The following is a 12,981-nucleotide window of genomic DNA, read 5'->3' on the forward strand; positions in this document are numbered from 1 at the left end:
CGTCATTTTTTACGGTATGTTAAATGTTCAACGCCTTGACGTCATTTTGTACGGTATGTTAAATGTTCAACACCTTGACGTCATTTTGCACGGCATGTTAAATGTTCAATACCTTGACGTCATTTTGCACGGTATGTTAAATGTTCAATACCTTGACGTCATTTTGCACGGCATGTTAAATGTTCAATACCTTGACGTCATTTTGCACGGCATGTTAAATGTTCAATACCTTGACGTCATTTTGCAAGGCATGTTAAATGTTCAATACCTTGACGTCATTTTGTACGGCATGTTAAATGTTCAATACTTTGACATCATTTTGCACGGTATGTGAAATGTTCAATACGCTGACGTCATTTTGCACGGTATGCTAAATGTTCAACACCTTGACGTCATTTTGCACGGTATGCTAAATGTTCAACACCTCGACGTCATTTTGCACGGTATGTTAAATGTTCAACACCTCGACGTCATTTTGCACGGTATGTTAAATGTTCAATACCTTGACGTCATTTTGCACGGTATGTTAAATATTCAATACCCTGACGTCATTTTGCACGGTATGTTAAATATTCAACGCCTTGACGTCATTTTTCACGTTATGCTAAATATTCAACACCTTGACGTAATTTTGCACGGTATGTTAAATGTTCAATACCTTGGCGTCATTTTGCACGGTATGCGAAATGTTCAATACCTTGACGTCATTTTGCACGGTATGTTAAATATTCAATACCCTGACGTCATTTTGCACGGTATGCTAAATGTTCAACACCTTGACGTCATTTTGCACGGTATGCTAAATGTTCAACACCTCGACGTCATTTTGCACGGTATGTTAAATGTTCAACACCTCGACGTCATTTTGCACGGTATGTTAAATGTTCAATACCTTGACGTCATTTTGCACGGTATGTTAAATATTCAATACCCTGACGTCATTTTGCACGGTATGTTAAATATTCAACGCCTTGACGTCATTTTTCACGTTATGCTAAATATTCAACACCTTGACGTAATTTTGCACGGTATGTTAAATGTTCAATACCTTGACGTCATTTTGCACGGTATGTTAAATGTTCAATACCTTGACGTCATTTTGCATGGTATGTTAAATGTTCAACACCTTGACGTCATTTTGCAAGGTATAATAAATGTTCAATACCTTGACGTCATTTTGCACGGTATGTTAAATGTTCAATACCTTGACGTAATTTTGCACGGTATGTTAAATGTTCAATACCTTGACGTCATTTTGCAGGGTATGCTAAATGTTCAATACCTTGACGTCATTTTGCACGGTATGTTAAATGTTCAACACTTTGACGTCTTTTTGCACGGTATGTTAAATGTTCAATACCTTGACGTAATTTTGCACGGTATGTTAAATGTTCAATACCTTGACGTCATTTTGCAGGGTATGCTAAATGTTCAATACCTTGACGTCATTTTGCACGGTATGTTAAATGTTCAACACTTTGACGTCATTTTGCACGGTATGTTAAATGTTCAATACCTTGACGTCATTTTGCAGGGTATGCTAAATGTTCAATACCTTGATGTCATTTTGCACGGCATGTTAAATGTTCAACACCTCGACGTCATTTTGCACGGCATGTTAAATGTTTAACACCTTGACGTCATTTTGCACGGTATGTTAAATGTTCAATACCTTGACGTCATTTTGCACGGCATGGTAAATATTCAACACCTTGACGTCATTTTGCACGGTATGTTAAATGTTCAACACCTCGACGTCATTTTGCACGGTATGTTACATGTTCAACACCTCGACGTCATTTTGCACGGTATGTTAAATGTTCAATACCTTGACGTCATTTTGCACGGTATGTTAAATGTTCAATACCTTGACGTCATTTTGCACGGTATGTTAAATGTTCAACACCTTGACGTCATTTTGCACGGCATGTTAAATGTTCAACACCTCGACGTCATTTTGCACGGTATGTTAAATGTTCAATACCTTGACGTCATTTTGCACGGCATGTTAAATATTCAATACCTTGACGTCATTTTGCACGGTATGTTAAATGTTCAATACCTTGACGTCATTTTGCACGGCATGTTAAATATTCAATACCTCGACGTCATTTTGCACGGTATGTTAAATGTTCAATACCTTGACGTCATTTTGCAGGGTATGCTAAATGTTCAATACCTTGACGTCATTTTGCACGGTATGTTAAATGTTCAACACCTTGACGTCATTTTGCAAGGTATAATAAATGTTCAATACCTTGACGTCATTTTGCACGGCATGTTAAATATTCAACACCTCGACGTCATTTTGCACGGTATGTTAAATGTTGAACACCTCGACGTCATTTTGCACGGTATGTTAAATGTTCAACACCTCGACGTCATTTTGCACGGTATGTTAAATGTTCAACACCTCGACGTCATTTTGCACGGTATGTTAAATGTTCAACACCTCGACGTCATTTTGCACGGTATGTTAAATGTTCAACACCTCGACGTCATTTTGCACGGTATGTTAAATGTTCAACCCCTCGACGTCATTTTGCACGGTATGTTAAATGTTCAACACCTCGACGTCATTTTGCACGGTATGTTAAATGTTCAACACCTCGACGTCATTTTACACGGCATGTTAAATGTTCAATACCTTGATGCCATTTTGCACGGAATGCTAAATGTTCAATACCTTGACGTCATTTTGCACGGTATGTTAAATGTTCAATACCTTGACGTCATTTTGCATGGTATGTTAAATGTTCAACACCTTGACCTCATTTTGCACGGTATGTTAAATGTTCAACACCTCGACGTCATTTTGCACGGCATGTTAAATGTTCAATACCTTGATGCCATTTTGCACGGAATGCTAAATGTTCAATACCTTGACGTCATTTTGCACGGTATGTTAAATGTTCAATACCTTGACCTCATTTTGCACGGTATGTTAAATGTTCAATACCTTGATGTCATTTTGCAAGGTATGTTAAATGTTCAATACCTTGACGTCATTTTGCACGGTATGTTAAATGTTCAATACCTTGACGTCATTTTGCACGGTATGTTAAATGTTCAACACCTTGACGTCATTTTGCAAGGTATAATAAATGTTCAATACCTTGACGTCATTTTGCACGGTATGTTAAATGTTCAACACCTTGACGTCATTTTGCAATGTATGCTAAATGTTCAATACCTTGACGTCATTTTGCACGGTATGTTAAATGTTCAACACCTTGACGTCATTTTGCAATGTATGCTAAATGTTCAATACCTTGATGCCATTTTGCACGGAATGCTAAATGTTCAATACCTTGACGTCATTTTGCAATGTATGCTAAATGTTCAATACCTTGACGTCATTTTGCATGGTATGTTAAATGTTCAATACCTTGATGTCATTTTGCAAGGTATGTTAAATGTTCAATACCTTGACGTCATTTTGCCAGGTATGTTAAATGTTCAACACCTTGACGTCATTTTGCACGGTATGTTAAATGTTCAACACCTTGACGTCATACCTTGACGTAATTTTGCACGGTATGTTAAATGTTCAATACCTTGACGTCATTTTGCCAGGTATGTTAAATGTTCAACACCTTGACGTCATTTTGCACGGTATGCTTAATGTTCAACACCTTGACGTCATTTTGCACGGTCTGTTAAATGTTCAATACCTTGACGTCATTTTGCAAGGTATGTTGAATGTTCAATACCTTGACGTCATTTTGCACGGTATGCTTAATGTTCAACACCTTGACGTCATTTTGCACGGCATGTTAAATGTTCAACACCTTAACGTCATTTTGCTAGGTATGTTGAATGTTCAATACCTTGACGTCATTTTGCACGGTATGTGAAATGTTCAATACTTTGACGTCATTTTTCAAGGTACGTTAAATATTCAATACCTTGACGTCATTTTGCACGGTATGTTAAATGTTCAATACCTTGACGTCATTTTGGAAGGTATGTTGAATGTTCAATACCTTGACGTCATTTTGCACGGTATGTTAAATACGAGTGGTGTGATTTCAAATGAACGTCTTTGTGAGAGGCACAGAATCTTTGGATGTGTCTGTATGGGCCCAGGGGGTGTGGCCTTCCTTTACCTGAGAATCATACCTTTGGTTCTGCATTGCCCGCGAGTTCTCCTTCGCTTCAGATAAACAGAAGTCGTGTGCTCCTCATCTGGTTCTTCATTCTTACCTACCTCGTTGTGTTTGTCGAGGTCGGGAAGAGCTGTGACTGATGTCCTAATGTGACTTTCCCAATTTTGTTTGATCTTGTGAACAAACCATTTCATCTGCGATCCGCAAGTGCAGGTGTACCTGCTGTTAAAAACTGCTGTACCTTCCATTTTCTCCCCTCTATCTGCGAGTTTTCTCTTTCTGTACTAATTATAGATGCGCTTGTATTTTGCCCCATTACGAATTAACTTCTCATTGTCATGGCAATGGTGGTCCTGGAAGCCAAAATCTGCAGCCATCGTACACCTGCCATACTTTGTCGTAAGTTGCTTGTTTGTCTGTGTTGTTGTTTTTTTCTCAACGCCCGCTCAAGCAGGGAAAATGGCCTTAAAATGCATGTTGTTGTTGTTGTTGTTGTTGTTGTTGTATACTCAGGTTATTCCTTTCAATGTCGAGAAAAAAATGAAATTTGGAAGAAATTTGAGGAAGAAATTAGAGAATGAACATTAAGGGTCGGAAGTTGGAGCAGAATTAGATCCGACCAATTCAGGTTTTCCTTTTTGGTTTTTCATTCTTGACATAACTTAAACGAAATGAGATTCAAAATTCCACTCCAGGTTAACCTATTTGTAGGTGAGTTTAATTTATGGATAACGTATAACCTGTGCAACATCCAAACACAAATATGTCGATACTCAAAAAGGAAGACAAAAAAGACTCACTTTGCAGATCTTATAAAGTGCATCTTGTCCATGTCCACCACTGTCTTTGAAGTGTTCGTGTGCAGGGAAAGTCCGGTTGATATCCCTCGTGATGGCAGAATCGTGGGGAGAGGCCTGCAGTACACAAGGGATGTCAACGGGGCATCGGGTTGAAGGGCCATTTCAAAGGCACAGCTATGACAGCTATGGCAGTTATGGCAGCTATGACAGCTATGGCAGCAATAATAATAATAATAATTCATTTATTTTGTATAGCGCTTTTCCAGAAGCCCAAAGGCGCTTTGACAGAGTGGAAAACATAATGCATAACAATACATGAAAACAACAATTGAAAAAAGACAAGAATCAATAGGGAAATATATATATATATATACTAGCAGAAGTACCCGGCATTGCCGGCCGGGGGAGGGGAGGGAAGGGGGAAGGGGAGGGGAGGGGAAATGACAGCTATGGCAGCAATGACAGCTATGGCAGCATTGACAGCTATGGCAGCAATGACAGCAATAACAGCTGTAATGAAATTGTGTCTAAGTTGAACCCAGGTGTTATTCGGCTTCTGTACACTGCGCGACAGTTATAAGAACTCAGACAGACAGCGCTACGATTATTCCTGTGACATTTATCATGTGTAATGTTGTGCATACTTAGATGGTGCGTATTGCCTTTGTTCCGGGCTTGCTTGTTCTAGTTTGCGAATCCATTACTGAATGCTGAATATTGATATATTGCTTGTTTGTTTTCTTACAGGTATTGCTCGAGATCGATTCAGAATTAAACTCACAATCTGGGACAATGTTGTAACTCTGTTTTTTACAACAATTAATTCTGAATCCCTCTCTTGTCTTGAACGTGATCACCATGACTCATAAGCTGATACAAGTTCCGATCTTTGGAGCGGACCCTCAGGCGCCGGATGCATCTGCTCAGCTCCTGAACTGGCTAAGTCTGTTGACCAACTACCTGGGAGCACAGGGGGGTCTTACCGATGCAACCAGGCTCACGGTGCTGAACTCCCGCGTGAATCATACAGTTTTTACGAACATATCCCAGTGCGCCACGCACGACGCCGCTGAGGAAGAATTGTGACGGATTTATATCAAGACTCGGAGCGTGGTCTATACTCGATATCTACTCGTGTCTCGGCGACAAGACCCATCGGAGACCATCAACCACTTTGTTCAGGACCTCCGCCGATTAGTAAAGGACTGTACGGCAGAAACACGGACACATGAACAAGTATGTGATGATTTAATGAGAGATTCATTTATTTCTGGTCTTCACTCACCGATCATAAGACAGAGATTGCTGGAAGAAATGGATCTGATGCTCGGAAAAGCTCATAAACTGTCGCTTGTGTACCAAGAAGCACAGACACAATCGGAAGCATACGATCGTCCGTATGTCACTGCGTGTTTAACCGGCGCGACATGACCAGAGAGAGCTACCGCGGAGAAAACGGGTGCTGCACCTCCACCGGAATCAGGGACAACGGACGCTCTCGAGGATCCCGGGCCGAGTGTGACAGCCACCGCCACTGCCGCTCCAGCAGCCGGAAGTAACGCTAAGTGTTTTTTCTGCAGGAACCGGGTTCATGCAAGGTCAGTTTGTCCGGCAAAAGAAGCGACGTGTCATTCGTGTTCTCGAAAGGCACATTTTGCAAAGGTTTGTCGCTCGTCACGGGCACGGCGAACTCGCTCGACTTTGTCTGTGATTCTCTCTCCGCCCGAGAGACAATCGGCGCCCCACACGACCTTGATTGTGATCACCTCCCCGGCATCGTCTATTGATGAAAACAAGTCCTTTGTTTTGGAAAGCGATGCGTCGGATCACGCGATAGCTGCTACACTCTCTCAAAGGGGGCGACCTGTGGCCTTCTTTTCAAGGACTCTCTCCTCCGCGGAACGAAGACACTCGTCAGTTGAAAAGGAGGCATATGCCATCATTGAGTCTATCAGGCGCTGGCGGCCATATTTGCTTGGCAAATGTTTTGAGATCATTACGGATCAACAAAGTGTTGCCTTTATGTACGACACGCGCCATGCTCAGCGCATTAATAATGAGAAAATCACTCGCTGGAGGATTGAGTTAGCCGATTTTTGTTACACTATCAGGTATCGCCCAGGGCGGGATAACCTCGCAGCAGATGCATTATCACGGCCAGCGGTGTGTACGAGTCTCACCTCCTTTGAGGATCTGCACGTTCTTCATGACACATTGTGCCATCCCGGCGTGACGCGTTTAGCTCATTATGTGCGCAGTCGTAATTTGCCCTACTCCATTGAGGATATTCGTCAGCTATGTCGCACTTGTTCCGTCTGTGCTGAACTCAAACCTCGCTTCTACAACCCTCGGATGGGTACGCTGGTCCAGGCTACTCGGCCGTGGGAGCAATTGGCCATGGACTTCAAAGGGCCCCTGCCGCCTTCGTGTCTACCGTCTTGTCAGGGAATACCGGCTTCGGGTAGTTCTCGTTATCTTCTCACGATATTTGATGAGTTCTCCAGATTTCCCTTTGCTTTCCCGTGCGGCGATATGACCGCTGCCACGGTTATCTGGTGTCTGCGGGAATTGTTTTCTATGTTTGGGAATCCGGCCTATGTGCACACTGATGGTGGAGCAGTGTTCTTGTCCCAGGATGTGAGAGCATTCTTGCTCCAGCGTAATATCGCTTCTAGCTACACTACTCCGTATAGGCCACAGGCGAATGGACAGGTGGAACGATTTAATGGCATTATATGGAAAGCTGTTGCTCTGAGCCTTAAGTCTCGCGGACTAGGGTTGGACCGATGGACCTGGGTGGTATCCGGGGCGCTAAGCTCGATCAGGACTTTATTGAGCATGGCTACTAATCAAACTCCCCAAGACCGTATGTTTCGTTTTTCGCGTCGTTCTGGTGGTGGCCGTCCTTTGCCGGGCTGGCTTGCTGAACCCGGACCGGCTTTCCTCAAATGCGCGGTTCGCTCAAGTAAATATGACCCCCTCGTTGACAAGGTTCGTATCCTCCAAGCCAACCCTGAGCACGCTCGAGTGCTGCTGCCGAATGGACGTGTCTACAGTCTCGATGCGCCATCTTGCCCCATGCGGGGATGCTGTTGGGCCGATGATAGAGAATCCACCGTCAACCCCACCTCCACATGGGCCCGATCCGGATGGCTTTGTGGAGCCACGCTGTCACGCGAGTTGAGCGGTTATTCCGACGTGGGGGAATTTGGTCTCGAGGTAGAAGCTCCGGACGCCTATCGGACGCGTGCCGGAAGAGAAATTCGCCGCCCTGATCGCTACGGCTGGGACTGACATGGACTGCTGCTAACTGATGTTTATATGCTGCTATAGCTCGCTAGCTTGTTCTCCGCCACTAGGGGTAGTGTTTTTACGTCAGGGAGAATGTAATGAAATTGTCTAAGTTGAACCCAGGTGTTATTCGGCTTCTGTCCACTGCGCGACAGTGATACGAACTCAGACAGACAGCGCTACGATTATTCCTGTGACATTTATCGTGTGTAATGTTGTGCATACTTAGATGGTGCGTATTGCCTTTGTTCCAGGCTTGCTTGTTCTAGTTTGCGAATCCATTACTGAATGCTGAATATTGACATATTGCTTGTTGGTTTTCTAACAGGTATTGCTAGAGATCGATTCAGAAATAAACTCACAATCTGGGACAATGTTGTAACTCTGGTTTTTACAACAACAGCTATGGCAGCGATGGCAGCAATGACAGCTATGGCAGCAATGACAGCAATGACAGCTATGGCAGCTATGGCAGCTTCAGTCACGTGAAAAAGTAAGTACACCCCATGTAAAGTTTTGACTTTTTCAACATATTTCACCATACAGCTATTTGATCTTCATTTCAACAATATTGACAGAAAAAGGTGTTATAATATAACAAATATCATGAAACATTTACATTTTGTAGTCCATTGTATAATTTAAATAAATATAATTGCAAATTTTGCATGTGGAAAAAGTAAGTACACCCTTGGCTCTAATAGGTGGTATTGCCCCCTTTGGCAGAAACAACCTCAAGTAGGCGTTTTTTATAACTGTCTACCAGTCTCTGACATCGACTGGGAGAAATTTTTGCCCACTCCTCCATGCAGAATTCTTTCAGCTGTGCGATGTTTGAGGGGTTTCTTGCATGCATCGCTCGTTTCAAATCCCCCCACAACATCTCGATGGGATTTAGATCCGGGCTTTGACTTGGCCATTCCAGAACCCTCCATTTCTTTCTTTTCAGCCATTCCTTGGTGGATTTACTGGTATGTTTAGGGTCATTGTCATGTTGCAAGGTCCACCTTCGGTTGAGCTTCAGCTTTCCGACAGATGGCCTCACATTATCCTCAAGCACCCTCTGGTAAAATGAAAAATTAATAGTGGATTCTATGATGGTGAGCTGCCCAGGCCCTGATGCAGCAAAGCTGCCCCAAACCATAATATTTCCACCACCATGCTTTACAGTTGGTATCAGGTTCTTGTGGTCAAATGCTGTCTTTGGTTTTCGCCAAACATGTCTTCGGCTACTGTGTCCAAATAGCTCGACCTTTGACTCATCTGTCCAGAGCACATTGTTCTAGAAGTGCTGGTCTTTGTTTAGGTGTTCATTGGCAAACTTTAGTCTTGCCCTGATGTTCTTTCTGGACAGCAAAGGTTTCCTCCTGGCACACCTCCGATGTAGATCAAATTTGTGCAGCCTCTTTCTAATGGTAGACTCGTGCACTTTGACATCAACAGTGGCAAGAGCTACCTGTAGGTCCCGTGATGACATTCTGGGGTTCTTAGAGACTTCTTTCAGCATCTTGCGGTCTGCTCTAGGGCTGAACTTGCTGGGGCGGCTTGGCCTGAACAGGTTGGCAGTTGTTTGGAATCTTCTCCACTTGTAGATGATCTTCCGGACAGTCGAATGATTGATTTCAAATTGTTTGGAGATCTTTTTAAATCCCTTCCCAGACTTGTAGGCATCTATAACCTTCTTTCTGAAGGCCTCAGAGAGCTCTTTTGATCTAGGCATGGTGACGCCACACACTTCAACAACAAAGAGCAAACCAAACTAAATGTCTGAGGTTTAAATAAGACAGGTTCCTCCAAGATCCTCTCGAACGATGTAATCATTTGCATCTGAGCTGGTGCACCTGATTCTAATTTTAGGTATTTGAAGTCGTGATAAATGTAGGGGTGTACTTACTTTTTCCACATGCAAAATTTGCATTCATGTTTAATTAAATTATACAATGGACTACAAAATGTAAATGTCTCATGATATTTGTTATATTATATCACCTCTATCTATCAATATTGTTGAAATGAGGATCAAATAGCTGTATGTTGAAATATGTTGAAAAGGTCAAAACTTTACATGGGGTGTAATTACATTTTCATGTGACTGTATGGCAGCTATGGCAGCTATGGCAGCAATGACAGCTATGGCAGAAATGACAGCTATAGCAGCAATGACAGCAATGGCAGCTATGACAGCTATGACAGCAATGACAGCAATGACAGCTATGGCAGCAATGACAGCTATGGCAGCAATGGCAGCAATGACAGCTATAGCAGCAATGACAGCATTGACAGCAATGGCAGCTATGACAGCAATGACAGCTATAGCAGCAATGACAGCAATGACAGCAATGGCAGCTATGACAGCTATGACAGCAATGACAGCTATGGCAGCAATGACAGTTATGGCAGTTATGGCAGCTATGACAGCTATGGCAGCTATAGCAGGAATGACAGCTATGGCAGCAATGACAGCTATGACAGCTATGGCAGCTATGGCAGGAATGACAGCTACGGCAGGAATGACAGCTATGGGAGCTATGGCAGCATTGACAGCTATGGCAGCTATGACAGCTATGGCAGCTATGGCAGGAATGACAGCTATGGCAGGAATGACCTCGCGAGATCTCGCGAGATCTTGGAGATGGTGGCAGGGGTTTTCGACGGTCCACACGGTCTCCACGTTTTTCAAAGTTAAGTCTGTTCACAATTGTATTTTGTCGAAACTGTATTTATCGTTCGGTGTGTGAACTTATAGTGTCCCCCTTGGAAGTTTCTCGGTGTTTATCTTTCATAAATTAATCGTTTGTTTGCCGCATCGTGAGCAAGGCCTTGCAGCCTCAGGCTTCCCCCATCGAAGGTTGTTCCTTCCTTCGCTGTTTTGCTAGCTTTTTTGATTTCCCCTTCTCCACCAAGCTTCACCAAACATCTACTATTTGTCTAACGTTGTAACCCCCACACCCCCCCCCCCCCAAAACAAACAAAAAAACAAACAAAAAAAAACTTTTATTTCCCTTTCTCCTCGTGCGCTTTTGCCTCTGCCCACGTGCGCTGTCTCGCCCCCATTTTCCCCTTGCCTTCCACCTTTTGCCCTGTTCAAGTGACTCGTGGTCGTCGCTCTATGCTTCCTCTCCCCATTGGTATTTTTGTGAATATAAGATTGTTCTTCACAGTTCTGTTTAAATATGTTTCAACTATCCCCTTCAGTGTTTTATTCAGTGGTTTATTACAACACGCTGTTTTTCTTCTTATTTAAAAGGCTCCTTTCAATTTCCTCTTCAACTCATTCCATTTCAAAAAAATACTCAATCTCTTATGATTCCAAATCACTCCATGCTCTAAATTCTCATTCATTCCATCCCTCCTCCATCGTTCTTAAACGAATCGCTAACTTGAAAATCACAACAAACCCAATTTGTTACATATGTTCATCTTTCATTAATCATCCACTTTCTAAACTCCCCCCTTGCCCCTCCCCTTCTAATCTCCCCCCCAACCATCCCTCCCAAATTCTCCCTCCTCCCACCTCCTTCTCAAAGCTGCCTCCTCCCCACTTCCTCTCCCTCCTATGTCATACCTCCACCTCCCCCAACCTTCTACTTTCCTCTGCCCCCCCTCAAACAAACTTTCACTGTGCCTCATTCCATCACCATCAAACCTTTCGTCCTCCTCATCCTTCCCTTTCTTGTAACTCTTCTGTAATCTCTGACACACTATCAACTGCTCTGCCTACATCCCCCTCTCGCCCTTCATCTGACCCTACCCCTCCCCTCCCCTGTCCTGCACCCGATGCTCCCCCTCTCTCCTCACTAACGGTATGGACCTCAAACATCCGGGGCCTTCGCTCAAACCTGATTGATCTCTCCATTCAGGTTGCTTCTGAAAATCCAGACTTGATCTGCTTAACAGAAACTTTGCTCCTTCAAGATGTCTCTGATTCCTTAATATCTCTTCCTGGTTACTCCCTCCTCCGGTACGATAGACCTGATCCTCGTCCTGGTGGTGGGGTGGCTATCTTTATCAAAAACTCTCTTCCTCACTCTCCCTGCACTGCCCTCTCTCCACTCCACCCACAGGAGTACCTCTGGCTACGGCTTCCTCTCCGCTCCCACCTTTTGTTCATATGTGTTCTGTACCGTCCTCCAAACAGTGATGACTCCATTTACATTTCTCTGTCGGACAACATGGACCAACTTCTATCAACTCATCCAAACTCTCTCTTCCTCATATGTGGCGACTTCAACTGTCATCATGCCAGCTGGCTGGGTGTGGGTTCATCTCTCACCAGCCATGGCACCTCAGCAAAGGACTTCTGCGACTCATTGGGGCTGACACAATCTGTCAATTTCCCGACCCGGATCTCAGTCAATGGAGTATCTTCTCTTCTGGACTTGGTTATGACTAACTTCCCTGCAAATGTCTGCTGCTGTTCTTCTGCTCCAATCGGTTCTTCTGATCATGTGCTTGTTAAAGTGGACATCTCACTGGCCATTCTCAGAGAGCCTCCTCAGCGCCGACGAGTCTGGCATTTCACTCAGGCTGACTGGCACGGTCTGCAAGCAGCCATCAATCAACTGGACTGGTCTCCCATCTCTAATGCCTCTGACATCAATTCTTCCTGGGAATTCTTCCAAAGCAAACTGCTCTCTCTCATGCACAGATTTATCCCATCTCGTCTTCAGTTGTCTTACCCTTCCTCCCATCCATGGTACACTGAATCTTGTGGTGAGGCAGTTGCCCTGAAACAACTTGCCTTTGCATCTTGGAAGGCAAATCCAACTGAAGGCAATCTC

At 43.6% G+C, this 12,981-nt stretch overlaps 1 protein-coding gene across 1 annotated transcript in view; it reads right to left on the reverse strand.

Annotated features, from left to right (window-relative positions):
- Positions 1–12,981, reverse strand: part of LOC137414735 (rab GTPase-activating protein 1-like) — a 370,611-nt gene that overhangs the window by 136,681 nt on the left and 220,949 nt on the right. The window contains exon 13 of the mRNA XM_078766930.1: positions 4,910–5,023. Within this exon, the coding sequence (XP_078623056.1) occupies positions 4,910–5,023 (114 nt within the window). The remainder of the gene's footprint in view (positions 1–4,909; positions 5,024–12,981) is intronic.

This window comes from Myxine glutinosa, chromosome 13 (assembly GCF_964187855.1).
Source record: "Myxine glutinosa chromosome 13, kmMyxGlut1.1, whole genome shotgun sequence".
Lineage (NCBI taxonomy): Eukaryota > Metazoa > Chordata > Myxini > Myxiniformes > Myxinidae > Myxine > Myxine glutinosa.